The sequence below is a fragment of the Physcomitrium patens genome, chromosome 5 (assembly GCF_059467195.1).
Source record: "Physcomitrium patens ecotype Gransden chromosome 5, ASM5946719v1, whole genome shotgun sequence".
In the NCBI taxonomy this organism is placed as follows: domain Eukaryota; kingdom Viridiplantae; phylum Streptophyta; class Bryopsida; order Funariales; family Funariaceae; genus Physcomitrium; species Physcomitrium patens.
In genome coordinates, this window is record NC_143414.1 from 6,487,448 (window position 1) to 6,515,192 (window position 27,745).

The 27,745-nt window shown below is 35.4% G+C and overlaps 3 protein-coding genes across 4 annotated transcripts; 2 read left to right on the forward strand and 1 right to left on the reverse strand.

Annotated features, from left to right (window-relative positions):
• The first annotated feature begins 7,250 nt into the window (after window positions 1-7,250).
• Window positions 7,251-10,635, forward strand: LOC112282645 (endoplasmic reticulum oxidoreductin-1). The gene is made up of 2 exons (XM_024520553.3): window positions 7,251-9,419; window positions 9,848-10,635. Exon 1 carries the CDS (start codon window positions 7,630-7,632, stop codon window positions 9,079-9,081), a length of 1,452 nt encoding a protein of 483 aa, XP_024376321.1. The 5' UTR covers window positions 7,251-7,629; the 3' UTR covers window positions 9,082-9,419; window positions 9,848-10,635.
• Window positions 10,636-19,778: 9,143 nt separating this feature from the next.
• Window positions 19,779-22,932, forward strand: LOC112282694 (uncharacterized). Of its 2 annotated transcripts, XM_073534288.2 has the most exons (3): window positions 19,779-20,341; window positions 20,455-20,886; window positions 21,023-22,932. In XM_073534288.2, exons 2-3 carry the CDS (start codon window positions 20,517-20,519, stop codon window positions 22,732-22,734), a joined length of 2,082 nt encoding a protein of 693 aa, XP_073390389.1. In that variant the 5' UTR covers window positions 19,779-20,341; window positions 20,455-20,516; the 3' UTR covers window positions 22,735-22,932. The 2 variants fall into 2 exon arrangements, with proteins under 2 accessions (XP_073390389.1, XP_073390388.1); XM_073534287.2 differs by having other exon boundaries at window positions 19,780-20,886.
• Window positions 22,933-23,307: 375 nt separating this feature from the next.
• LOC112282695 (uncharacterized) lies at window positions 23,308-24,970 on the reverse strand. Its single transcript, XM_024520657.3, has 3 exons — window positions 24,762-24,970; window positions 23,971-24,005; window positions 23,308-23,640 (listed from the first exon to the last, which is right to left on the reverse strand). The coding sequence occupies exons 1-3, from the start codon at window positions 24,896-24,898 to the stop codon at window positions 23,384-23,386; spliced, it is 429 nt and encodes a 142-aa protein (XP_024376425.1). The 5' UTR covers window positions 24,899-24,970; the 3' UTR covers window positions 23,308-23,383.
• Between the last annotated feature and the right edge of the window lie 2,775 nt (window positions 24,971-27,745).

Here is a 27,745-nt window from a genome sequence, read left to right on the forward strand (position 1 = left end):
TTGCAGCTTCAAACTACATTGAAGCTTCAATTGCAAACTGCCCAAGAATCTTACAAGGCGTCCGCGGACAAATTTCGGAATCAGGCACCTAAATTCACGATTGGAGACAAAGTTTGGCTGCTTCGACGAAATATTAAGACCAAGCGGCCATGTGACAAATTGGATTATCGGAGATTGGGACCATTTGTTATCCAGAAGCAGATCAATCCTGTAGCGTATCATCTGGGGTTACCAACTACTATGAAGGTACATCCTGTCTTTCATGTTTCTTTGTTGGAGCCTTATCGAGAATCGTCTTTTCCTGGAAGAGTACAATGTCCACCACCTAGCATAGAAATAGAGAACCACGAAGAATACGAGGTGGAAAAGTTCCTGGATTCATGGCAAAGACGGGGTAAATTAGAATACTTTGTGCATTAGAGCGGTTACGATATTAATGAACGAACATGGGAGCCGGCTGAAAATCTCGTGAATGCGCCGCAAAAGGTACAGGAGTTTCATCGACGATATCCTGAGAAACCCAAGCCGGTTCGACGATAGCTTCTTACTGAAGCTTGCTCATCCAGAAAACAAAAAAGAGGAGAGAGCACCACCAAAATCCATAGTTGATGTAGTCATTCTCTCCAAGATAGCGTAGAACTTTGTTAGTAGCCCAAGTTTGTTCTTATTGTTTTAGCCTTTGAATATGAATAGCCAAGATACTACACTTGTCATGTCATCTCAAGCAACTAGCTCACGAAGACGACCGCGAGATGAAGAACCGCCTGCACCACGACGACGTCAAAGGATTCCGAGCAATAGATCGCTGGTGATTGTATTTGAGGTCGAGCCTGCCTACAATGGTCAGCCAGAAGGAGTGTTTGCAGGACAATTTCACAATGAAGACACGGAGGGTCATGCTTGTTTAGAAGTTGAAGGCGTGGGCCACTACCGTTCGCTTCAAGGACCATTGAATCACTTGCCTCGTGAACAACAATTGGAATTCATAGCAGAGGTTATGCGACAGATCTTCATTTTCTTGCGTTGGTATTGACTAACGATAACATTGCTTCTCGGAGATCTCGAAGCTAAAGGAGGAGGTGATGTTAGGGACATAATCCTTAGACCTTTCTAGAGACAAGTTTCTAAAACCTTCTAGAAAGAAGTCTCTAGAAACTTCCAGAAGATTCCTTGAATATTCTCTTAGAATATTCTTCAAAGATTCCCTAAAGATTCTTTGAAGATTCCCTAAAGATTCCCTTAGAATGCTCTAGAAGATTCTTAGAATATTCTAGTAGATTCTAGGAAGTTACTTAAGAAGCTTCCTAGCTCTTGGGTAGTTGCTCGATAAGCTTCATAGTTCTTGGGAAGCTTCTTGATGCGCTTCCTTAGAACCATAGGCCAGTAGTATATATAGGAGTCGAGGCTGAAGAGTTCTTCAGTCTCGACAATACATCTCTTAAAGCTCTAGCTCAATTCTCTTGGCGTTGTTCTTGTACTCATCTGATAATCTAGTTCTTGTCATTTCTTCTTGAACTTCTTGTTTAGATTTCTTGTTTGTATTTTTGGTCCGTGACATTAGATCACCATCAAATCCAATCATTTTAGGACTCTTATAGCTTAAAAAATACAATCCATGGATAGATTGAATATCCGAAAGTTAGAATTTAATCTAATAGATCATAGAACCTCCAGATCTATAAAAAAAAGCTTCTAATATCTGACAAGCCAAAACTTAAATAACATTTATTTATTAGAGCTAGAACATTTGTAAGGGCGGCCAAACAAGGTACTACATTTTTTGTCTGTGCAAATCCACCATAAGAACTTGTGATTTCTACAACAACAATTTGAGAAGTATACAAGGATTTTGTAAATATATTTAAAAAAAAAAATCTAGACATCTTGTCAAAGCATCGCCCTTACAATTTTTTGATTAACCTTTAAGAAGGTGCTTAATCATCATTTGGATCCATCTATAATTCATGGTAGAATAAGCTTGTAACTTTAAAAGAGTACATTGTTGAAAATGTAGATAAGAATTTTATTCGACATTCCAAGTCACCAACTGGTGCTTCAATATTATTTGTGAAGAAAAAAGATAGATCTTTACGGATGTATATTGATTATTGTAATCTTAATAAAATCAAGATAAAGAATTAATATCCATTGTCATTGATATCCAGACTTTTTTATCAACTTAGTCAAATAAAGATCTTTACAAAGATTGGTCTACAAGGTGCATATAACTTGGTATGCATTAAGAAGGGATATGAGTGGACGACAATATTTTGTGCCAAATATGGACATTTTGAATGCAATGTCATGCCTTTTGGACTTACCAATGTATCAGCCATATTCCAATACTTAATGAATGGCACAATGTATCAAAATTAAAGCTGTTGCAAGCATCTCAATGACTTTCTTGTAATCTATTTAGATGATATTGTAAACTTTTTCAAGAATCCGGAAGACAACAAAAAAATATGTCTACCTTATGTTGAAAAAGATATGAAGTACAAGGCTATATGCAAAAATAGAGAAGTGTATATTTCATGCATCTCAAGTTGAATTTGTTGGATATATTATTTCCAACAAATATCTTTTTATGGATCCAAAGAAGATATAAGCAATCATCGATTAGACAAAGCCAAAAACTATATGTGATATTCAATGCTTTCTTGGATTTGTAAACTTGTACAGAGTTTTTATTATAAATTACTCCAAGATTGCTGCTCCACTTATGCAGTTGATATGCAAGGACAAGCTAGATTAGAGCTCGGAAGTAAAGAAAGTTTTTCAAAGCTTAAAAGATGCTTTCACAATAGCTTTAATTTTGATACATCCAGATTTCAATAAACCCTATTTTATGGAGACTGATGCCTCAGACTTTACATTGAAAGCAATCTTATCACATTATAGAAAAGATTGGAAACTTCATCAAATTGCATTTCTTTCTAGAAAATTTTCAATGGAAAATATCAATTATAAAATCCATAATAAATATTTTTTTGCCATCATGGATTCTTTCCAAGTATGGTGCCACTTTTTTGAAGGCACCTTTCATCATATGACTGTATATATAGATTAAAAGAATCTTAAATACTTCATGTTAGCTCAAGTCTTAAAACATCACTAAGTGCATTGGAATATATCTTTATCGTAATTTGATTTTTGCATCACATATCGATCCCAGAGCCAACAAGGATTATCAAATGTATTATCAAGATATTCCTATCTCAAACCAAAAAAAGACAAGATAACATATGATCAACAACGGGCAACCTTGTTAAAGCTTGAGCAATTTCAGCTTCAAACAACTAATGTATTAATGCTTATGGATTTATCATTTCTTGATTAGGTTCATAAAGCCTCAATTATAGACCCTCTTATTTTTAATATCAAGCATCTTATAAAAAATCTTTTTGAAGAGTCTTCTAAATTTAAGATTAAAAACAACTTCTTATTCTTTAAAGAACGTTTGTTCATTCCTAAAGAACCAACTCACCTATGCATTCTTCAAACATGCCATGACTTTCCTATAGTTAGACGTTTTAGGTTCAATAAGACCTTAGAATTTTTATCTAGAGACTTTTGGTGGCCTAAAATGTAGAAGGATGTTAAAGAATTTGTACTATCATGTGATATTTGTTTAAGGTCAAAGAATCCTTGACACTGATCATATGGACTTTTTCAACACCTTCCTATTACAAGACAACTATGGTCATGTATCTCCATGGATTTCATTACAAATCTTCTACCATCAAGCTCATTTAATACTATCTTTGTAGTTGTTGATTGATTGATCAAGATGGCAAATTTTATACCTTGCAAGAAATCAATTATTGGTAGAGAGACAATAAGACTCTTTATTGATAATATATCATGGACATATATATTTATTTTAATAGTTACTTATATGATTAGGTAGAAATAAATAAATATAGATTAATTTCATAAAGTCTTTTAGAAAAGCTTCTTAGAAGCTTAATAGATGCGGTTTTGACTTTAGGGGTATTAGTAGGATAGAAACTTGGCCAACAAGTTAATCAAGTATTGATAGCTTATAGAACAAGTTAATTCCATATAATAGCTTATAAAACAAGCTACTTATATGGCACATACATATATAACTTGTCTTGCAAGTTAAAACATGTGGCTAACAAAGTCAACATATGTTAGAGATCCTATAGAATATTATCATGTAGCACCTAGTTAGAGAGTATATATGGAGGCAAGAGTGAAGCCTTCTTCAGTCTTATCAATGCCTTTCTAGTCCTTAATCTTGTTACAAGACTTTCTAGTTGTCACTACGATTTGCCAAACAACATTCTGCTGGATTGTGGACTACAATTTGAATCGAGGTTTTAGAAGGCACTTTTCAAGATTCTTAAGGTTGATATCAATATTTTTTTGTCTTCCACCATCAAACTGATGGCCAAATGGAATAAATCAATCTAATTATTGAGCAATATTTGACATCTCCCATCAACTATCAATAAGACAACTAGATTTTCTACTTGTCATGGGTGAAATTTGCATATAACAATACAATCCATGCATCTACACAACAAATTTCATTCTATTCAAATTACAACTATCATCCAAAATTAGATATAATAGAGCCTTCAAAGTCGAAAAATCTAGCAGCAAAGAAGTTTGCTACAAAAATGGCCAAACTTCAAGAAACCATGAATATTCACCTAAAAAAGGCTCAACAATGTTATAAGCTAGTGGCAGATGAATTGAAGAAGGAACATCCTTCATTCCAAGTTGGTGACAAAGTGAGGCTTCTTTGGTCCAATATAAAAACCAACAAGCCATTTGATAAGTTGAACTACAAAAGGTTGGGACCATTTGTGATTCAAAAATAAATCAATAACGTAACTTATTGCTTAGAATTATGTATATCTATGAATATTCATTCAGTCTTTCATGTTTTACTTACAGAAAAGTATAAAGAATCAAACATATCAAGTCAAAGTCAATGACCACATCCTATGGTTGAAATCAATAATCATATTGAATTTGAGGTAGAAGAGATAATAAATTCAATGATAAGTTATAGAAGACTTCAATATCTAGTCCATTGGTGAAGATCTGATATCAAAAATTAGACGTGGAAACCAGCTACCAATCTTGTAAATGCACAAATGAAGGTTCAAAGGCTCCATCAACGACATCCATCCAAACCAAAAGTGACAAAATGAAGAACAGTAGCTTGGTAAAATAGCTTCATCATGAAGATTCTTAGTTCTTGGCCTCATAAAGTAGGAGAAGAAGCAATCTCTGAAGAAGTAGTTTTTTCAAATGTTTAGAACAATAATAGTCAATAGTTCGAGTTCACAACTGTAAATTGTTTATATTCTTTTGATCTTTTCTACTTTATGTCATCTAGATAGTCAAGACATAGATACCGTGTTGGTCATATCATCTCAACTAAGTAGCTTGCGAAGATGACCTTGAGATGAAGAGCTACCTAATCCACAAAAAAGTTGAAGGATATCCAATAATAGGTCACTAGTAATTGTGTTTGGGGTAGAACTTGCCTATGAAGGACGTTGTCATAATACGTGAAGTCTTGCTTGAGAATGCTCCGGGCACCTGGCTGTGGAAGGTAGAATGGAAATTGCAACAATATAATCCTAATTCTAATAGAACACTAACAATGCTAAATAAGATTTCATCAAATTTAGATAAACCTCATAGGAATTCCAAAGAAACAATAAGAAATCTTAAAGAAATATTAGAATGATTACAAACATATCTCAAATACATCTCAATTCAATCTTAATTTAATCCTAGTTGAAATCTTACATCATTCAAACTTTAGGCCAAAAACTAACTAAATCTTAAATCCTAAAAAAACATAAATAAAATCCTAAATCCTAAATCAAATCGTGATTAAATCCTAACCAAATCTTAAATCCTAACCAAATCCTAAATCCTAAATCAAACCCTAACCAAATCCTAAATCCTAAACCCTAAACCAAACCCTAATTCTAAATCAAATCCTAATCAAATCCTAAACCCTAATCCTCAATCAAATCCTAATAAAATCCTAATCTTAATTCTAAATCCTAAACCAAACCCTAACCAAATCCTAACCCTAAATCAAATCTTAACCAAACCTTAACCCTAAATCAAACCCTAACCAAACTCTAAATCCTAAACCAAATCTTAATCCTAAATCAAATCCTAACCAAATTCTAATCCCTAAACCAAATCCTAATCCTAAATCAAATCCTAACCAAATCCTAAACAAACCCTAGTCCTAATCCTAAATCCTAAACTAAACCCTAATCAAACTCTAATCCTAAATCAAATCCTAACCAAATCCTAGTAATTTCTATAACAAAATTAAACCTCAATAATTAATGAATGAACCATTGATCTTAACTCAAATTTTGCTCACTTCTTACAAACTAAGTTGAAAACAAGTATAATTCCGTAATGAAGATATCAAAGTGCATGCTTGGTTACAAGTAGAAGGCTTTGTGATGGATTAGTGGGTATGCTCTAACTTATAAGAAGCATTCACTTAAAGTTCGAAGGACCAACCATTACATTTTCAGTGTACAAAAGCCGAATTCAAAGCCATTCCTTCAATCATCATCGGAGTTATTAGAATCAATGAAATAATTGCTCTCTACACAAATGTCTTTAGTTGCTGGAGAGTTCTCACCGATTTCACCATTTTCCTCCATTTAATGTACAAATAATTGAGCAGACAGGACGAGCATTCACTGATAAAGAAAAAGAAAAAACAGAAAAAAGAAAATGGACCTTATCAAAGCACAGCTCTTTATATCTAAGATCCATCCAAGAGCATCGGCAACTCGCAGAGGTTGCGTATCTAATTTACTCAATCTTGCAACATCCAGTCATTTCTAGGTCACTGTTTTCTGACCTGAAATATGTACTCTGAAGAAGCCTACATTTCACAGAGGCCAGAGAACAGATTCATAGTTCTCATTAAGAACCTTGGGCTGATCTTGAAGCAAGGACTTATAATATCGAAATTCATTCAAGATAACGATTGTCATCCACTTAGCGAACGAAGAACTCTTTACTCGTATGAGCCCGTGGAAACCATCCGGACCACGCAACCCGTGTCACAGAACCATCGTTTGCCAATGACAATACGACAAGTCAGCGCAACGAATCCGACTTGACATACACGTCGGACTGGACGAGGTGACGTGGTCCGCCACGACATCGGCCCTTCTTGTTCTTCATAAAGGTGCCGCCGGCACAGCGTGAAGGGGGGGGGGGCTTGCAGGAAATGGCTGCTGCGGGGAAGAGGAAGAAGCCCTCTGGGCTCCCCATACAACCACTGTTGGTGTGTGCAATTATATTCAAGCGTGTCTGCGCGTTGTCGTGACAATGTCGTGGCATTGTCCACTACTTTACTCGCTAGAGTCGTTGAAGATGCAGTTGTGTAATTGGCCTTTAAATCAGACCTCGGCATTTCGAGTGTGAGCCGAGTTCGAGGGATGAATTTCTGCACAATGGCTGAAAGGTTCTGAGGGCCATGGCGTGAAGGTGCGGAAGGTGGGGTTTTGGAGATTGAGAGGGATGAGTGAAGGCAGGGACCTCGGCGTGTTTGCGGAGTAGAGCAGGACCGATGAGGCATTGAGCACGATTGCTATGGCGGAGAACAACACCGTCGACGTGACGAAGAGGAAGAGTCACGGGAGGTGGCTCTCGTGTGTTTACTGTCTCCTTGTGTTGTCGGTTGCCGTGGCGGTGAGATTTTTCTCTCAACCCTTGCCATTCCAAGTGTTGCAGCCTCAGATTGCCCGACATAGCTCGGATTCGTGTGAGTGCGAACGCAACCAGCAGTTTCAGGGTGTGGTGAAGGATTGTTGTTGCGACTACGGGACCGTGGATTTGTTGAATAAGGAGGTGCTGCACCCACTGCTCCAGGAGCTCGTGAGGACGCCCTTCTTCCGGTATTACAAGGTGAAGTTGTGGTGTGACTGCGAGTTCTGGCCCAACGATGGGATGTGCCAACTGCGTGATTGTAGTGTCTGCGAGTGTCCGGAGAGTGAATTTCCCGCCGCGTTTAGGTCTTCGGGGCATGCAAGTTGCCAAGAGGGTACACCTGAAGGTGCAGTCGATCGAACGGTGGACGCCAAAGCTTTTCAGGGTTGGACCGACAGCGACAACCCTTGGACTGTGGACGATGAGACTGAGAGTGAGGACATGACGTACGTCAATCTGCTCTTGAATCCGGAGCGGTATACGGGGTACAAGGGAGAGTCTGCCCGTAGGATATGGGATGCAATTTACGCGCAGAGTTGCTTTGAGAATGGTGAGAATGAGACATGTGCTGAAAGGCGTGTGTTTTACAGGCTCATATCCGGGTTGCACACCTCTATTTCCACCCATATTGCCGCGGATTATCTCGTGGATGAATCGGTGAATGCTTGGGGCAAGAACGTCGCACTGATGCATGAGCGCGTTCTGCAGCATCCGGAGCGTGTTCAAAATCTGTACTTCACTTACCTCTTCGTCTTGCGCGCTGTCATCAAGGCCGAGGCCTACTTGTCTGAAGCTGAGTACTTGACCGGGAACGATTCCGAGGACAACCTTACTCACAAGCTTGTTGCAGCGTTGGTGGGTAATGAGCGGCTTCGAACCGCATGCCCTATTCCTTTCGATGAGGCTAAAATGTGGCGTGGACCAGACGCGATCGAACTAAAGGAACAGTTGCAGAGCCATTTTCGGAATATCAGCGCATTGATGGACTGCGTTGGCTGTGAGAAATGCCGACTTTGGGGCAAGCTCCAAATTTCGGGTCTCGGCACGGCACTCAAGATTCTCTTTTCCTTAGATGGAGAGACTAGCGCTGGCAACGTGATTGATCTTCAACGGAACGAGGTGATAGCCCTAATGAACCTCCTTTCCAGATTATCAGAATCCTTGGAGTTAGTACATGAAATGGCTGACGTGGTCAAGGGTCACAACAAGTTGTCCACCTCTGTCGACGGTGTTTCGACAGTACCGAATCAAAGTAAGAGCAGCTGGTGGTTTCTTCAGGAAGATGACAAACCTCCCAAAAGTCTTCCCAGCTTGTTTCAGAACTTCGGATTTTAGAAGTCTCTTCTCGGTTGCAGAGAATTGAGCGAATTTATTTCTGCATGCTATGTGTATACATTTTTGAGTCCTGGATTGCGTAAGTGGAAAAACAATAGAGCCGCACGTTGATTTCAATCAATCAGCATTTGTATACTAATGAAGAGGTATGTTAAGACTTCTATACTCCAGTGGGGTCATCAAATGCCCTGGTAGAGCTGGGGCTGAACAGTTGTGGTCTCTGTCTTAGATTAGTATGATGATCATTGTCGATGAGCGTGTCATGACATGCCGCAGCTGGGTCCAAGACCGAAACCGTAAGCATTTGACACAATCTACTAGCAACCGATCTTTTGAAGGTCAGTACGGTAATCTTTTCCTCATGTAGGATCCAGGAAGGTGTTTCTCTTTAATTTATTTTTTCGTGCAAGTTTGCCTTTGGCAACATGTTGCAACGCTATTAAGAAAATAAATTGCTTGATGATCCATTCTCGGAAGACACCGTGCACCGCAGCAATCCATGTTTCACTTTCTTGAGGATCTATATTCTGAACGATTTCCTTGAGTTTCTGCTAACCCTGGAATGTCCAAAATTATTTTTTCCTACAGTAGTCTTGTCTCCTCCACTCTTGCCTTGCTGCTCTGGTGTGGTTGGTTTTCCCAGCCTCTCTGGGCTTGCTACTCAAGTGTGTGCGTTTGAGTCTTAAATAGTCCTCATGATCGATCAAAAGTGCAACAGTAGTGTGGACCCTCGTATACACACTGACCGGTTATGTTTCATATCCAGGATTCTGTGGAGGTGATCAGAGATGGTGAGCTTCTTTTCCGTGCTACTTAAAGAAATTTGCAGAAGATTGACTGGGCTAATCAAAGAATTGTTGTGAAGTTCAAACCCCGTAATGACAAGTGTTCACTGTTAAGCATGATGGGAGTGCCTCTGACAGACAAGCAAGACGACGAGCCTATGACAACTCTAAATTCCAAGTAATAAATATTTCCATCCAAACCGTGTGAACCGATGTCATCGTGCAGTGAATCATTCGGCAGAGAAAAGATCCACCTCCAGTAGCAGCTCCAGCTCCATCTCCTATGGTAGAACCAGGACTTTGTCTTCAGCTCCCCGAAGCCCTTTTGGGTTTCCTTTCTTTGCTTTTTTGCCCTTCCATCCCTCACTCCCTCAGTCTGTGCTTTGTCTTTGCTGTGCTTTCATCTCCTGAACCCTCAATGCCTGTCGAATTAATTGTGGCTCCAAAACATCTTTTTCTTCATTGTCCTTTTCACGTTCACATTTATTGGAAGTTGAAGAATATTCTTGTCTGTATTTTTGTTGTGCGGTTGGAATATTCTCAATGTCTATCTTCCACTTTCGGTATGGGTGACAATTTTTTTTCTGTTTTCTTTTATTCTTTTCTGTGTAGATATTTGTGCGTGTTTGTTTCCCTGTAGTTTTAATGTCATGTTTTTATCTGTACCCTTTCAAGTAAAAAACTGTTCAAAAAGTTGTGAAATGTATACAATATGTACAGATTCACTATTTTTATGTAATTAGAATGATCAAATTTCAAGGCTCTCAAACATCGTACAAAGATGGATTACATTGTCTTCAAGTTTGCAAACAACAAGAATTGTATCATCTATTCTTTGAAAAGCAAAGCTTGCCTCAATTAACTCTCATCAAGTTCCACAAAGCACTATAAGTTTCAATTTTGTTTCTACACACATAAGCTGTAGAATTTTAATGTGGAAATTATGATTATTTTAAAAGATGCATTAAGCTTGTAATCTAGAGATTTGTACTTGATTGCAAGCTCTGTATGTGAATTTGCATTTGATTTTTGTATATTTTAGTTTATTATTCTTTTAAGAATGAATATGTAGAAAGTATATTGAACAATTTAATGTTGTTGTCCATAGGCATATGATAATTATTATAAAGTCATGATTTTTCGTTTTTAATTTTTTTAAATAAAATTTTACTGTATTTTCTTAAGAATATATTGCACTATTTGTGAAGGTTAAAATTTACTTTACTAAATTATCTTTGGAATAAAATGTTATAAAGAAAATCAAAGAACATTTATTTTCTATCACTTTTTAATTTTGTGATAACTTAAAGTTAAAATTCTAACTTAGTTATGATTTGATCTTATACTTCATGTTACATGAGATTTTAAACAATAATCAAATCAACACATAATACAATAACTTAATACTTTTTGTATTTTTTATTGTATGTGATACAAGCACCTACAAATTCTTTGCAAACCTGCAATTGTATGAAATTATAGTATAATATGTAGATTAGCTCTTTAAGTTTAATTTATTTCTATAATAGAATTTTTATTAAAAAAATATTAATTTAAAATGAAATTAAATCTAATCATTATAAAACTCAACTTAAATGATTCTAATCCTAAAATATATATATATATATATATATATATATATATGCTTTTTAAATTCTAAAAAAAATTAATTCTAAAATAATTCTAATATTATATGAAACTTAAATTTTTAAAAAAAAACAAACAAACAAACAAAAAAAAACAAACAAAAAATCAAAAAAATCCCAAAACATTTCAAATTGGAATTCTAATTTATATTTCTAAATTGACTCTATGCTAGTCTTTAATCAAGTGCTTGGTTATTGTCTTCTACCCAAGTGATATTTATTTTCTTTAAGAATTGATTTTGTCAACAATAATTCTTTGTTTAATCTCCACACTCATGTTAATTGCATTGTAGTCTAGCTTATATATCTTTGCTCTTGTAAACTACATCATTTTAAAGTTTGGTTTTAATTACCAATAAAAGTACAAAAAACAAACTTAATTAATCATTATCTTTGAAATTGATTCTACTTGATTTTTTTTGAAATTATTTAAACACATACACACACACACACACACACACACATATATATATATATGTATAATTTGCACAACTAAACATATAAATATTTTGGCCTTAGATACTCTTATGTTTTTTTATTATTTATTATTTTATTTTTTGGATGTAAAAACTAATCAAAGAAATAAGAATAACTACTACATTTCTCTTTATAATAATATAACTTCTAAATATTTTTTTTGTATCTTTAATTTTTTATTATTTATATATTTTTATATTATTTTTATAATCATCATTTCTAAAAAAATCTATTTTTTTTACCTTTATTTCTTTGTGGTTTTTGCTTAAAGCCTTACATGTCAAGGATATAGATTTGACAATATCCAAAAGAAAATATACTTAGTTATGAATAAAAATAGAAGAAAATAATGAAAGAAGATATGTCTGTAAGATATAAAAGAATTGAAATTGCTATTACCAAATATAAAGATACCAAAAAAGTCTTGAATAAATACTACAATAGAATAAAAGTGTTGGCAAGTCTTAAAATGGTCTCAATCTTGCCTTCATATAAACTAGCCATAAAGAAGGTCTTGTAGAAGCTTTTCTAGAACTAAAAGACTTGTGGCTCAAGCATCAAATTATAGGTTGCTTTCAACACAACTTCCTAAAATTAAGAAACTAGTGAAATAGGTTTCAATAGTTACATAGCATATCCAAAAAAGTTGAAATATCTAATCCACATCTAAGAAACTAACTTGAAGCTACATAAAGAAGATATTATCTTTCCAACATCTTTCTACTAACTTCTACTTATTTTTATTTACTTCTATTCTTTTAAGTAATTTAAACATTTATTACAATAAAATCTTATCATGGTAAATAAATTTTATTTTATACTAAAAAACTTTGTTATTCTTGCATGTTTTTTATATCAATTTATTCAATCTTTTTTCTAATCCTTCTATATCTACAACTTCACAATTTATCCATCTATTATTTTTTTTTTTTTATAAATTGTCTAAAGGCCAAATTAAAAAATGAGATTGAATTTTTATAAATATATGTGTTGATATTTTTTATATTTTTCTATTTTTAAAATTTTGATATTAATCAATTCTCTATTCAATTCTAAATTTATTTTTTATATGCATTTGTCTTCTTTCTTGGTTTGACAATAATACACAAGCTTTTAGACTCTTCCTAGCTATACATTATGATCTCAAATAATATCTTCTTTTATAAACAAAAATTCTTCTATACCTTCATAAATTATAGGTTTACAATATAATTATTTCTTTTTTATGATTTTATTCCTATACAACATGCATAGTAATCATTAAAAATCGTATTTTTATTTTATTTTATTTTTATTTTTTTCAAAATTCTATATATAATATATACATAAGTTTATTAAAAAAATAAAATACACCAATGATTTCTTATCTCAAAAAAAGATTTTTAAAATTACCATTTTTATATATTTTTTAAAAAATAATTAAAAACTAAATGATTTTTTAAAAGAAATCACTTAAATATTTTTTAAAATAACTATAGTTTCTAATTTAAGATTATAGTCTAATTTTACTATAAAAAGTTCTTATTCTTTTAATCTAAATATTTTACTATCAAAACATTCTTTAATAAAATTTTTCTAATATTATATTAATTTTTTTAATATAATATTATATTAATATATTTTTAACTAGCATAATTAATACTTTAATCTAAATCAATATGATCATAGTTAATTCCCTAAGTAAGTTCTTTAACCTTTAAACCATAACTTTCATGTAATCAAACTTGATTTATTGTAGATTCTATAGATTATGTATATATTAAAATTTTGCTTCAATATAATCAATGATCACAATCTACTATATCCTAAATTAAAATGTGCAAATGTATATATACAATGTGCAATGGTAGATATATCTATTTAATCATTAAAAATATCTTTTATATTTTTATTTTTTTTGGAACCACCTCTTTTGTAACTTTTCCATGATGTATATATATGTGAGAAAATTTCTAATATCATTTTTGACTAATTATAAATTTAATAAAAATCTCAAAGATTTTTAAAATAATTTTAGATACTATTTTTTAATCTTTAAATAATTGATTTTAAAAACTCAATCCTTGATTCTATCTCTTATAAATTATGTTAAATAAATTAACTCTTTTGTGTCTTTTATCTCTTAATATTCTACCATCTATATATATATATATATATATATATATATTTATATTTATATATACAAATTTATATAATAAATATATTTTTTTCTAAATTCATTTATTTTTACATTGATTTAAATTTTAATATTTTTTAATTTTTTAATAAATTATTTTGATTTATAGATATGCTAAAAAAATTAAAGTTTTATTATAATAATACTATTATTTTTATAAAATTACTAATAGTATTACTTATGCATGTATCAAGGACATGAATCACAAATAACCAAATTATCAATATACTCTTGTATTGTCAAAAAAGAGTGGATTTTTACTCAAAGATACTATAGTAGTGAAACTAGAATAGCTATTGTCAAAGACAAAAAGACTAGAGACACTTGAAACAAAGTCAAAAAAAAAAAAAAAAAAAAAAAACATTGATTAGAGTTAGGAAGGCCTCACTCTTGCTTCTACACATACTATCTAACCAAAAGCTACAAGGCAATGTTTTATAGGACCCTCAATATAAGTCCAACTTACAGGACATGTGTCTAATTTACAAACCAAGTTTCATATATGTGTGCTACATAGCCAACTTATATCATAAGTGGCCAAAATGTGCAACATATGGCTAACTTATTGGCTAAGTTTTTAACCTACCAATTACCTAAAAATATATTTAAAGCCAGATTTATATCTATGAAGCTTTTCCATAAGATTATAAAATTATATAATTTATTTATTTTTACTTACTTCTACCTAAGTTTTCTTATATAGGTAATTACAAGTAATGATTATATTTTTAATAACTTGGTTTTAAGAATAGATAATACTACTTCTAAAATCGCACAAATATAAAAAAATCTTATATTAAATATTTTTTGTTCAATAGATAATAATAGATATTTATAATAATAATTTAAATTTAATTTTTTTATTTATAATTTAATTTATATACTACCTTGACAATGCTCAATATTTGTATACATTAAAACAACCTAGGATAAAGATTCTGTATATGTAAGATTATATATGTATGTAAATTATATATATATGTATATATTATTATTATTATTCTTAATTTTTAGATGTAAATTTTTATAAAAGTGCATAGAAGTTAATCCTAATATAGTTCTTTATTTTCTAATTCTAATCAATTATAAGTATAATTCTAATTTTCTTTTAAAATTGACCTTCTTAAATTTTATTACTAATCTTTTGATCCATAATATTTTACAACTTAACTCAATTTAATTGAACTAAATTATTAAATTAGTTTCTAAAAATTTAATTTAATCTTTTATACTTAAAAACTATAAGATATCATTAGAAAGATTGGATTTTACATTACACTTGTAAAAGTATAATTATCCAAAATAAACACCTAAAAACTTTAAAATTAGAATACATCAAAAAATTAAATTTTAAAATTTTAAAATTTATTAAAATATTTTGTGAAATTGCATTGAGATTTATCTTTTAAATTTTATAAAATAGAAAATAGTACATACATTCAAAATTTAATTCCTTTAATTTTTATCACTTCTAATTAAATTTTGTGAAAATAAACTTGTTAATTTTTAAATTCACAACAAGATTTTATGTATGATTCAGTTGTAAAGGATGTAATTTTTTTCTTGAACTTAAATATTATGATATTCAAAAAATAATTTTGTATGAGTATTTTTAAAATTTTGTTTGATTAATTTTTTTTAATATCACAAATATACATTAAGTGTCTTTTAGAACATTTTTAGATATTTGAAAATCCTTTAGAATCCTCTAAAACATTTAACCCCATTCTTAAGGTCTTAAAAAACATCATAACATATTGGAACACTTTGTAAGATTCTAAACTTGAAGGCATTAAATTCAGAAAAAAATTCAAGTATAACCCTTAAGAACCCTGAAATATCAAGAATATTCTTGTATTTTTCATAATAACAAATGTATCCATTGTATATGATAGGATATCACTACAAAAGATTTATTTGCTATTTTCAAAATCACAAGGATGTTCTTGATATTTTTTTGGTACTTGAGGGACATATTTGAAAATTTTCCGTAAATTTATTCTATAATAATTTATAGATTGGACCAGCTGGTGGTTGAATTTTATTTTGAAGACTAATTTTACAATTTTAAAAACAATACTTGAAAAAAATATTAGTATCTTTTTTATAAAAATTATCTTGATAACTTTTGTATATATTTTAATAATATTATTAAATTATTTATTTAAAAAAATAATAGAAATTACATATTTGACAAAAAAAATATTTTATACTTGCACAAAATAACTTTGCATATGCAAATATAAAATAACTTTGCTTATGACCATATCAAGCCAGTGAGCGAAATATATTTGTGTGTGACTTACTTTTTTCTCATCCATCCATGATAATAAACTTGAGTAAACCAAAATTCTGTTCGTACCATGAACTGCAAACCCCACTTTGTAACGTGGTTCTTGGTGTGGAATATGTGCCCTGCAAGTTGCTTTGCCCCACTGAATTCTTCAAAATAAACGAATGAATGGATGGATGGCTGAAGTCATGGATGAATGGGAAAATACGTGCGTTGATAGAGGGGATGATGATTGGATGGATGGATGAATGTTTACAAATGAATATGTGGATGGGTGGAATTTCAAGCCATTATGGACACCATCAAGAAGTTTCTTTTGGTTGGATTTATATTACTATTATTATTATTATTATCATTCACAAGTACATTGTGTGTATGAAGTTGCTTGTAGTAGTATTGTTGAGTTTGGTTTTACCCCAGTTGTGGTGCATTTTATTTTAAAGACAAAATATTATTACCAAAATGGTTTAATATACAGCAACTGGTAAAACCATCAAATGTTGCCTAATCACATGAGTGAACAACATCAAACGGTCATTATTTGGTTTTTTATACAATCTTTACATTTGCATTGATCTTTTGTAACCATTAAAAAAAACTCCATTGAATGTTTATTTACTCATATTGTGCCAACTTATTTGCAATTTGATCATTCAATGCACATCCTTATGAACTGATTAACAACTATTGTGGCTAATTTATAATGTTAATATGACGAATTGGGGCACAAAATTGACACAAAATATTGATAAAAAAACAAAAATGGACTTTATTTTGCTCAAACTACTCTCAAAAACACATTATCAATCCAAAATCTAAAATCTCTAAAACTCTATTTTGAAAAATTAATAATAGCAATTTGGTAAAAGCATACTAGTGCTCTCATATTCATATATATATAAAAATTTACACACACGCACAGAGACATACATATACATATACATACATACACACACACATATATATATATATATATATATATGAATACACTCAAACATACGATATTCATTTCATGTGTTACGGGGACAACAATGATGAGTAATGATGGGAAATTTTCAGGGGATAAATTATTCACAACTAACCATTCATGAGCAAGCAAAGGGAAGAATATTTTATCTTGATATTTCAAAGTTAAATTAAATAAATAAAAATAAAAATCAATAATGATGATGCTCAAGACAGTAGTATATTCAAGAATGTGGTCTGGATACTCCCAAGCCTCGGTATCCTGAAAGGCGTTAGTTCCCCTAAAGTCAGATCCCTCTTGTCCCTATAAAATATTCTCCTTCACCGGCTCAGCCGGTAACCTCACGACACCCGCAAGGGCTGGAGCAAAGCCCAGGTTAAGCGGGTGGGGACCAGACGGCGACGGTCCACAACGGCCCCAGCCGTACGCGAACCGTGATCCCAGATCCTGGGCCAGGAAAGGTCCAGGCTCAGTTGGTGCGGTGGCTCGGGTGGGAGTTGTAGCCCTGGGACCGGGTCTATCGGGCACGGGTTCACGGCGCCCTGGGCGCACCCGGTCGACAAGTTCTATCTCGTCACACTGGCTTCTAGTCCAGAATAGCCTTTTTTCGTCCCAGCTCTTCTTCTCACGTCACACTTGATTTTTCATTTATGGCATGCAAACTCCCATGCTAGAGATTAGATCCCTCGTGGTGGTGATTCAGTATTTCAGGTTGTGAGTATCATCCAAAGAGGGTGTTAGGCGCTGCATTGAGAGAGGGGAGGAGGAATCAGCGAGCAGGGTGGTGCCTGGCGTGGGGTTGTTACTGGGTCAAGGGAGATTTTATATCCCCGCAGTTCTGGTCTGGGAGGGCTAGAGATCTGGTCTGGACCTGTGAGGGAGAAATGAGAGTTAAGGGTGATTGAAGAGGTCAGGGGATGATAATAAGCAGGAACGCGCCTGCAGGAGTGGCCCACAGGTTGTATTGGGCGAGGGTTTGTCCTTATCTCTTCTCTCTTGGGAACCCCCCCCCCCCCCCCTTATTGGTGCTTACCCAGCTTGTGCATGCTACTGCAAGTTTTATATCACCAGAACTGGTAAATCAGTTGATTTTTCGCCTGAGTGCTCTGTGACACTGTAGCTCTAGTCTTTCAATTCTGTCGAATCTAGCAATATGTGTGCCGAGCTCAGGGTTCAGTTCACAGCAAACACGTTGTAAGACAAAAGAGACGCATGTAAGAGGCGGTTTTGGAGACGAAAGTTGAGGTATCTACGTCAAGTGCTCACCGGTAAATCACGGAATTTGAAGCCGTCCGCCTACAGGAACCGCAGATGGCCCACTCGCTGATCAGTCAGCAACGATCTTAGAGGAAATATTCTCCTCAGGTCTTGTGGTGCGGGGATTGGTTGGGCTTTTTGCCAGATTTTCAGTTTGTGAGGCAGGAGGAATCTTGCGAACATCCTGCAGAAGCAGCCACACTATACCGATGTTCAATTAATCTTAATTTATGTAGTCTAGCAAAGAATTTCAGAGCCACTATAACATACAGTGACGTCCCTGCGAATTTGACGTGCAGATATCCATAATTATTCCGGAGGTGAAAGCAATTGACTGAGTAGGCAAGGTGCCCATAGCACCATACTTGTCGAGTGGACAGTTACTGTATATCAGGCAATGCACCTCGTTCACGCCACTGTCAGACTCATTCTACGTCAAGGCTAACAGACAAATGACCTGTCATGTTCAAACGACTTTCACAAGTACCTTACAGCTACATCACTATTCTGATGCGATAAAAGTCTAACTTCTGTAGGGCTTGTGGTATCCTGTACTTTCCCACTCCAGAGAGTATCATGTGTATATGCAGGATGTAATATACGTATATATGAAGTCCAGTGCCAGGTTTCTCCACTAGTTCTACTCAGGACCGGGTATTCTCATGCAGTGCAGCTGAATTATCTGACTGACATAACTGCGGAGAATGTATAAGGGTAAAAGGACTGATTTACCATAAAGATGGAAGGGGCTATGGGAGCGTTAAGAGCGATGAAGGAAGGAGGTTGACTAGTAGGTAATGGTGGGAGCATTAGGCTAAGTGTACTTGTGGTGAGATGGGGAGGGAGAGGATTGCTTTGGAGATGGAGTTGGGCTGATGCTAGCAGCTTTTTCTAAGAATATGCATGTGGGGGGCAAGTCGAGGCGCACTCTCCACCATCGGTACCATCCCTACGAGGTACTACGATTTCTTTGTCTACCTGCCTGCTCATTACCTCTCAGCTACTGTACACACCTGGACGATTATCGATTGACGACGTTGTTGCAGTCAGGAACGAAAAAGCCTCATCCGAGCTTGGGTCCCCTTGCGAAAGATAGTGACATTATGAGCAGACTCAAAGTGCTAGCATCTTCGAATTACGCCGGTAAATTATACGCTCACGCCAGTGAATATCCAGTTCATCCATACCAGTTTTATGACAAAGAATACAGACGATGAGACGTGGACTTGGATCTTACGCTAGTGGAGTGAGAAAGACGCCATTCCGAGAGCTATTTTTCCAGATATCCGTCGCTCGGGAATAGACCTTTTATCAGACAGTTTCGGTTGCTTTAGCTCGCAAATTGATCAGCATGACCTCGCAGTGCTGGTTAGACAGTGTCCTTCGTGTTCGCTAGCAGCCCATGCTATTAGGAAGTCCGTGCCATCGCAATTCTAGTGGCTAGTAGAATCTTCCCCGTAACAGCACCTTTCGTTAAGAGCTAGAGAAGAAGATTTTAATCAAGGGGTGCACAAGCATCGCGACATTGTAGGCAGCAATCCCTTAAATCTTTGATCACAATTGTGACATGCAAAAAGATGAATCAAGCATCTCGTGGAACGTAGTAGGTAGTGAGCACAATGGATTCTACTCCGGGTGGATCCGTGCTGTGATTGAGAGGTATCAACTTATTCAGCACATACTGCAAAGAATCAATCAAATAAGCAGACAAGCAAAGTTTCAGATCTCATCGACCTCGTGTCCAGACTTGACCGTCTCTAGTTGGTATGCAGATGTAGACAACAGGCAGTTCAAGCAATAACCGTGCGTGTTGTGTAGCACCATCAAGACAGCCATGTCATCGGTATCTAATGCACCACGAAAGTCGAATGTGGCGTCCACGCTGTTCAAAGCGTCGAGTAGGTTTCTACACGGCGGAACAAGTAATGGACAAGGAGCTGGAGGAAAGAGTATGAAGAGACACAGAGCATGTGCCTTGTTAGATAAAGAGGCGGTCACCGCAGAGAATAGCGACGTTCAAGACACAGCGTTGAACGAGCTAAAGGATAGCTCTGCCGGGACAAAGACCAAGAAAAGGTTTGTGGGAGTGCGACAGAGACCATCGGGGCGTTGGGTTGCTGAAATCAAAGACACAACGCAGAAGATTCGATTGTGGCTGGGAACGTTTGATTCCGCCGAAGAAGGAGCGAAGGCGTATGATAGCGGTATGTTTGTGGTGTTCGTGAGTGCAGACTTTTTGTTACCATCTTCTTCAAATTGTTGGTCCTTAAAACTGCCCATGGTTTAGTGATTCGAGGTTAAACTGACAGGTTGTATTTGTAAATGATTTATTGCTTGCAGCTGCAAGAGCTTTGAGAGGGGCTAATACTCGCACAAATTTCGTTCCTGCCGTGGCAAATGAGGGCACGGTGCCTGCTTCTAAAGCAGCTCGCCTCATCCGACTTCGGCAAATTGCAGCAGCTTCAAAAGCTTGCGAAAATGAGCCCCCCAATGTGACCCAACCGCAGGAGCAAAATGATCCCAACCTCGGGAAGATTCAGGACGAAGGCAACGACCGGCTGATCTCTACTCCGAAGAGACAGGATATTCAGCCCTCCAGCAATTTACGTACTGCTTTAGGTGATAATCCCCCCCACCTACCCTCGTCCCCGCGTAAACCTGCTCGTTTGATTAGCCACAGAAGCAATGCACCGTCAGTAAATGCAAAACCAGAACAGGAAGGTGATGCTCCTCTTCCTGTCATTACTGATCGAGGCGCAGTGGATTGTGACCTCAAGGTTAAGGTGGGAGATTTCCTCTCTCCGCATTGCTCCTCATCGAAGCTAGAACCTCAGCAATCCATCACCTCTGAAAATCTATCCACTGCGATAAATCGGAGTCTCACGGTTTCTCCACAAGATCCTCCAACCCGACCTTCTTCTCCTCCTAGTCTCTCTTCGTTTAGAATCCCTTTTGATGGTATGCAACCAATCAGTCTAGCTGATGGAGATGCACACTTGGTGAACAGCGGTTTAGCTGAAGCTGCAGCAACAGACCTTAAGTTCAACAAGCAAACGATATTCCCAACCCAAATAGTGGAAGAATGGCAACGACTATTGTCATGTGAGAGCTATTTAGCCCTCGCAGTTGACAATTTCATGGCTCTCCCTCCTATCTCCCTTCACGTAGCGCCGTTGGAAGCGTCAATGCAACTATTCAGATCGGATCATAACGTGTCTGATTTCGCAGCGAGCACTCAACATGGCGGTTCTTCCCAACATCATATTCCTTGTACCACCAATAGGGATCTCGTGACCATTTACCCGCCTGCAAGGTACAGCGACCTCAATCCCAGGATGAGCAACGGCAATGAGATCCCATACAGAGCGAGCGTCAGTCGACAGGTGAATTCGGATGATGCCATGAGTATGGACGCTTCCAAGAGCGTAACGGAGACAAAATGTTGTAAACCTGCTTCGACGGTCCCCAAAGAGGAAATAAACTATGGAAGCGCTGAAATACATGGCGTGGAGACGGAGAGAATAGTACAAGAAAGATACGCTTACAGAGAAAAAGAATTTCCAGAACTTCTTGTCTTGGATCACATGCCATGGTCGGAGTACGGATGGGGGGACGAAACAGGCATGGAGTCCGGGTTGCTAGGGTTGAATCTAAGCAGTGAAAACTCAGAAGTATACACCCCAGCGTTCGATTTCTCTGCAGAGACCATTGACAGAGATTCCTGTACAAATGTGCCTTCCAGATCCAACAGTTTTCAAGAATGCGTCGAGTTAACGAAGCACTCAGAGTTGGACTACAGCATGTCACCACACGAATCGAGTCTTTCTAGCCCGCAGTTATCTCCTCCAGCAACCCATCTCTCCATGTCATCATCAGACCTTTGGAGTCTGAATGATACGAGCGCATGGGATGGTCAGTCAAGTGGGAGCACAGAAACCATCACAAGCTCAGACATCAAATCGGGTGGCGATGGCAACGGCGAGTGCACGAGCCAAGACCACGAAGCTCTCTGGAGTTCCATGGACCTCCCTCCGCTTTGTATGGTAGCGTAAGATGTCATTCGACCTAGTTTGGTTCACTTTCCATGTGAATTTGGGATCAAGAGCTTGCCCCCAGTCTTGATCATGCGACAAAGAAAGGATTTCAAACCTTAAAGAGGTGAGCTGAAACTTAGTGAAATCCCTATCGGCAGCGTTTCGGTGATTGCCCACACCAAAACGATTTCATTATAATTTGAACGAATTACTGTACTTTGAATTCGCACTAGTTACGTCCAGCGCCCTGCACATGACTGGGATAGGGAGTACTGGTCATTCGTCATTCTGTTCGGCGGACCCAGCCTGATAATGTTGACTGCAAATCGCTTTTGCTAGATGTTCTGCATTTTTTTTAATACGTGGGATAGAAAATGTCATGACAACTTGAAAGTGTATCTCATACGAATGCTAAGAGGTACTTCGGAATGACAAGCAGCACAAGCTGTTAAGACGAATCGCCTCCTAGCCAGACAACTCTGAGACGATAGAAACAGCGTGACTAACCAACCAGTTTTGAGCAGATACAAGTCCTCTATATAGTGACAGCTAAGTATAAACATATTTGTACACAGGAATCTCGATAGCATGTAGAGTCATTAAGCAAGGGCTTCATCATGAAAATAATCACTAGAATTGCCAAGACATTGCTGACCAGTATGTGTGCTCAACGAATGAAGAGTCTAGCTATGGCAGACACAGCGGACCACAAGCCCCAAAACACAAGAGCAGCTACAACAATGCCTGCTATGATCGTTAGAACCGGTGGCCCTTGCTTCTGTGTCTCTGCATCCGGAGACTTCACTTCCTTCGATGTCTCTGCATCCGGAATATAAGCTTGCTTCGGTGTTTCTCCTATAGCCACAGTCTCATTCTGGTCTGCGGATCCAGCCTGACAACTCCACTTTCTTCTCTGTATCTTCCCTGTACCAGGAACAAGCCCTGTGTAAGCACATTTGTTGATTTACTGCAATGCAACCAGTACGACGTAGTAACATCTCCAACCTTGCCAAACCATCGTCTATCTGGACACCCTGGTAATATCCTCGGAATTGAAATCGCGAGACATTTCACTACTCCAATAAGAGACACGCAGTGGAAACAAAAATGCACAAGGAAGTTCACAGGAAAAAAGACACCTTCACCATGATAGTGTGCAAGATATTCATGTTACTTTTACCCTCTTGAGCTCGCTTAATGCACACACGGAAAGAACGACAAAACAATCTTGGAAGAGGAGAGAGATCTTTATACCTAGGGTGTTCTTCAATCCTAGTCTTGTTGCATTCCTGCATAAATTTGAACGACGTTGCAATATTTCATCAGTAATCGACTAGAAGGTGTCGATGTCCTAATGAAGTGAAAGTGGTGAATTTTATTTCAAACATTGAATTCAATTTTCATGTACTTAGGAATATTCCAATCCGTGGATATTACAAATTGAACTGTGGGTTGATTTCACGGCCTCCTCTCCAGAACAAGCGAGAGAAGAGAGCTTAAGCATTACATTATGACTAAAATCGTGAAAAATATCGCCAAGACGTAATCACTATGAATTCAGCAGCCCTTAGAGAGTCCCTGAAGAATGAAACGGACTCTTGAATCTAATAGGACATTTGAGCAAGACACGCATTCATGCCTTCTTTCATTAACTTCTAGGGCCGGAGCATTCACATGCAACGATAGATGCTAGACTATGTAAAATCATAACAGGTTCTGACAAATACGACAACCCAGACCACAATACAAACAATGAGCCTCCGCGTAGCAGACCTAACTCCCACTGCCTGTAGTGACAAGCGCAAACTACACCTCAGCCGAACAAATACTAACCAACCTCGATTGCTAAAACGGGCTAAGATGTGAGATAAAACGGGAACTCTTACCGAAACCTTCACTGAGATGCAATGCATGCATGCGTAAATAAATAAATAGATAGATAGATAAAAACAGCACCAATCCTACTGCGGGAGACAATTACGAGACCCGAAAGCATATTCAGGATACAGTGCAAACGAGAAAGGGAGATACAAGTGTGAACTTACGTGAGCTTCCAGGGTAGAGGCCTGAAAAGTAGAAAATCTGCACACGGCAACGAAGCCTTGGGCAAAGTAGCTGCTCCAGCGGTAAAGAGACGCGAAGATGAAGGGCACTTAAGGGAGGGCAGCGCGAGCGTGGCCATGGCTGCAAGCGGCGAGGTGAGCGGGCAATGGCGAGTGCAAGCTGGAAGGGTGGACACAAAGAAACTTGAGCTTCGCTCGAACTCGCGAAGCAACGAGAGCCAGTAGCCCCTAACCAGGCCAGAGGGAAAGAGACGAATGACCTTTTAACCATGTATTCTGTGTTCTGGATAGAGTTTCATTCAGTCAGCTTCCTTACAACATTTACATTTGGAAACCAGTATCTCGGGTCATCCTACATTGGGGTTGGTGAACATGGCTGGGGTGCATCTTCTCTTACAACCTTACCATGGTAATTTTTCTTCTTCATCCTTGAATGGATTTTGTGCAATTTAAACAAAAAAATTATATGCCTATCCTTGCCCTTGCCCGTCCATGAAAACTGGTCCTAACTTAGGACCTAGAGGAGTACAGGCCAAGGCAGGTTTGTTCCAGGCTAAAGGAGAGAATTAGGGAGAAGCAATTATGTGAAGAAGGGACAAAATATAAATATAACATGTTTAGTCTATTGTGGAGGCAACCAGAGTTGAATTTGAGACTTGTCCAGCTCAATCAAGTTTCATAGCTAGTACACTTGCTTTTCCAAAAGCTGATTTTAGACTCTAATTTCACATAATTTATATTAATTTGAATTTTGTCCAATCCATTGTGCAATGTTGTGTTATAACACAATTATTTGGTGAAAGAATTATTATATCTATATATATCTATATATTATAGAAATGCTCTATTGAAAATATAGAAACAAATTACTTTAGAAAACATAGGTAAAAGATAAGAAGATCATAAAATATTTAGTATTGATGTTATTTTTTTGTAAAGAAGGAATGCTTCTACTTACTTTAGGATTTAGGATTTAGAAAAAATAATATCACTTGCATTTTTAAGTGAAAGTAAATGGTAGCTTTCAACAAAGTTAACTTAGAAAAACCGTAGATTGATACTTGGGGAGAATTGATTATAAGCTAAGATTGTAACTACTTTCTAAAGCATAAACCATGCACCAACAATAATTGTCAGATTCTTCTCTTGATTTGAAAGCAAGATTGAGAAGCAAACTTAATAGGTTTTTTTTAGCAATAGTTTTGAATGATTTAAGTAGATAATAACTTTGAAAGAACTTTACAAAGTTACTATTTCCTTAAGTGACTTTATTTTTTGTAGAATAAAAAAGAGTTTTTATTTAAAAAAAATTAAGAATCTTTAAGTAAATCAATGTATGAAAAAAATTAGATTATTAAATTTAATTTTTTTGAATATATATTATGTATTTTAGCTTAATTGGATAGTTAAATTAAACATTAATAAAATTCAAGTAGATCAAGATATTGTAGATATATATAATTATGTAGATAAGAATGTTAGGTAAAAGATAAATGTAGGTAGATTTGATAATATGTTGTAAAGAAGTTTTAAAGAAACTCTATAGACTTGGATTTGATTTTATACGTATTTATAATTAATTATTAGGTGTCAAGAATAAAAACTTGATAAATACAAATAAAGTAGAGAGATATTTTTTAAAGAAAGATAATAAAAGAGAGATCAATAAATATATATATTTAAAAGAAATTAGAATTATTATTGCCAAAAGACAGGAAATATTAAAAACCCTTGAAACTAGACTAAAAGCAAGAAAAAAGTGTCACAAACATAAATATTTACTCCAAGAGTTATCTAGATATTATAAATAGATAAAAGTAGATTAATTTCATAATATCTTATAGAAAAGCTTCTTAAAAGCTTTATAGATGCAATGTCACTTTTATGCATGGCAATAGGTGATTGATAGATTAAAAACTTGACCAAAAAATTAGCCACATGTTATACATGTTGATAGCTTGTGGTACAAGCTAAAGATGTGGTGTACATATAAGAATCTTATCTTGTAAGTTAAGACATGTGTCTTGGAAATTAGATATGACTCAGAGGACTTATAGAATATTGTCATATAACTTTTAATTAGATAGTATATAAAGAGGCCAAAATGAAGCCTTTTTCAGTCTTGACAATGCATTTCTAGTCCTTAATCTTGTTTTAAGACTTTTTAGTCTTCTTGTCTTTGGCAATAGTCATTCTAATTTCAATATTATACTATCTTTAAGTGATTCTTCAGTCTTTTCAAGTGATATAAGAATGCATTGAATTTTTAGTTCTTTAAGATTCATATTCTTGAGAAGAAGTTGAAAAGAATATTAACTTATTGTTCTTGACTTTTTTTTAGAATTGAGTAGATTATTATACTTCTATTGTTGTGTTTTGAAGATTGTGGACTATTGACCTTTAATTTTATATTTTAGTACCATAATAGTGATTTTTTCCTTAAAGAGGGTGGACTACCCATCTTTATCAAAAATTTCATTTAGTATTAGAGGTTGTAGATTATCTTCTTCTAATTTGACTAATAGATTTGTTTTGAGTTGTCTATGGAAAGAAAAATTATCGATGCTTTTCTTAGCAAAAGTGAGAACAGATTTCTAACCATTATAGATCTTTACAAGCTTGTCAATACTCTTAAGGTCGAAATCTCATATATCTCTAATATCAATTATATAGATAGTATTCCAATGCCTATAGAAGAAGCCAATAATAAATTTTAAACTCTATGCTTACAAATTGTTCAATTGAGAGAAACAAATAAATCAAGTTTATAACTAAATCCAAAAAGTCTTACTATAATAAATATGAAAAAGATAAGGATAAGTATATTGGAGAAGTTTGATGGAATAAGATCAAAGTTTTAAAGATTTCTACAACAAATAAAGTTCTATCTAAGATAGCATCTTTTTCAATATTCCAATGGATTTATTCAAGTCGGATTTATAGAAGGATTTTTTTCTAAGAGTGCT

Excerpts from the sequence above, each read along its gene's own strand:
- LOC112282694 (XM_073534288.2), top strand. The coding sequence starts at position 20,517 with ATGTCATCGGTATCTAATGCACCACGAAAGTCGAATGTGGCGTCCACG. Across the intron at positions 20,887-21,022 it reads AGCGAAGGCGTATGATAGCG|CTGCAAGAGCTTTGAGAGGG; the intron begins GTATGTTTGTGG and ends TATTGCTTGCAG.
- LOC112282645 (XM_024520553.3), top strand. The coding sequence starts at position 7,630 with ATGGCGGAGAACAACACCGTCGACGTGACGAAGAGGAAGAGTCACGGG.
- LOC112282695 (XM_024520657.3), bottom strand. The coding sequence starts at position 24,898 with ATGGCCACGCTCGCGCTGCCCTCCCTTAAGTGCCCTTCATCTTCGCGT. Across the intron at positions 24,006-24,761 it reads CCTCTACCCTGGAAGCTCAC|GAATGCAACAAGACTAGGAT; the intron begins GTAAGTTCACAC and ends AAATTTATGCAG. Across the intron at positions 23,641-23,970 it reads AGGATTGAAGAACACCCTAG|GGAAGATACAGAGAAGAAAG; the intron begins GTATAAAGATCT and ends TTCCTGGTACAG.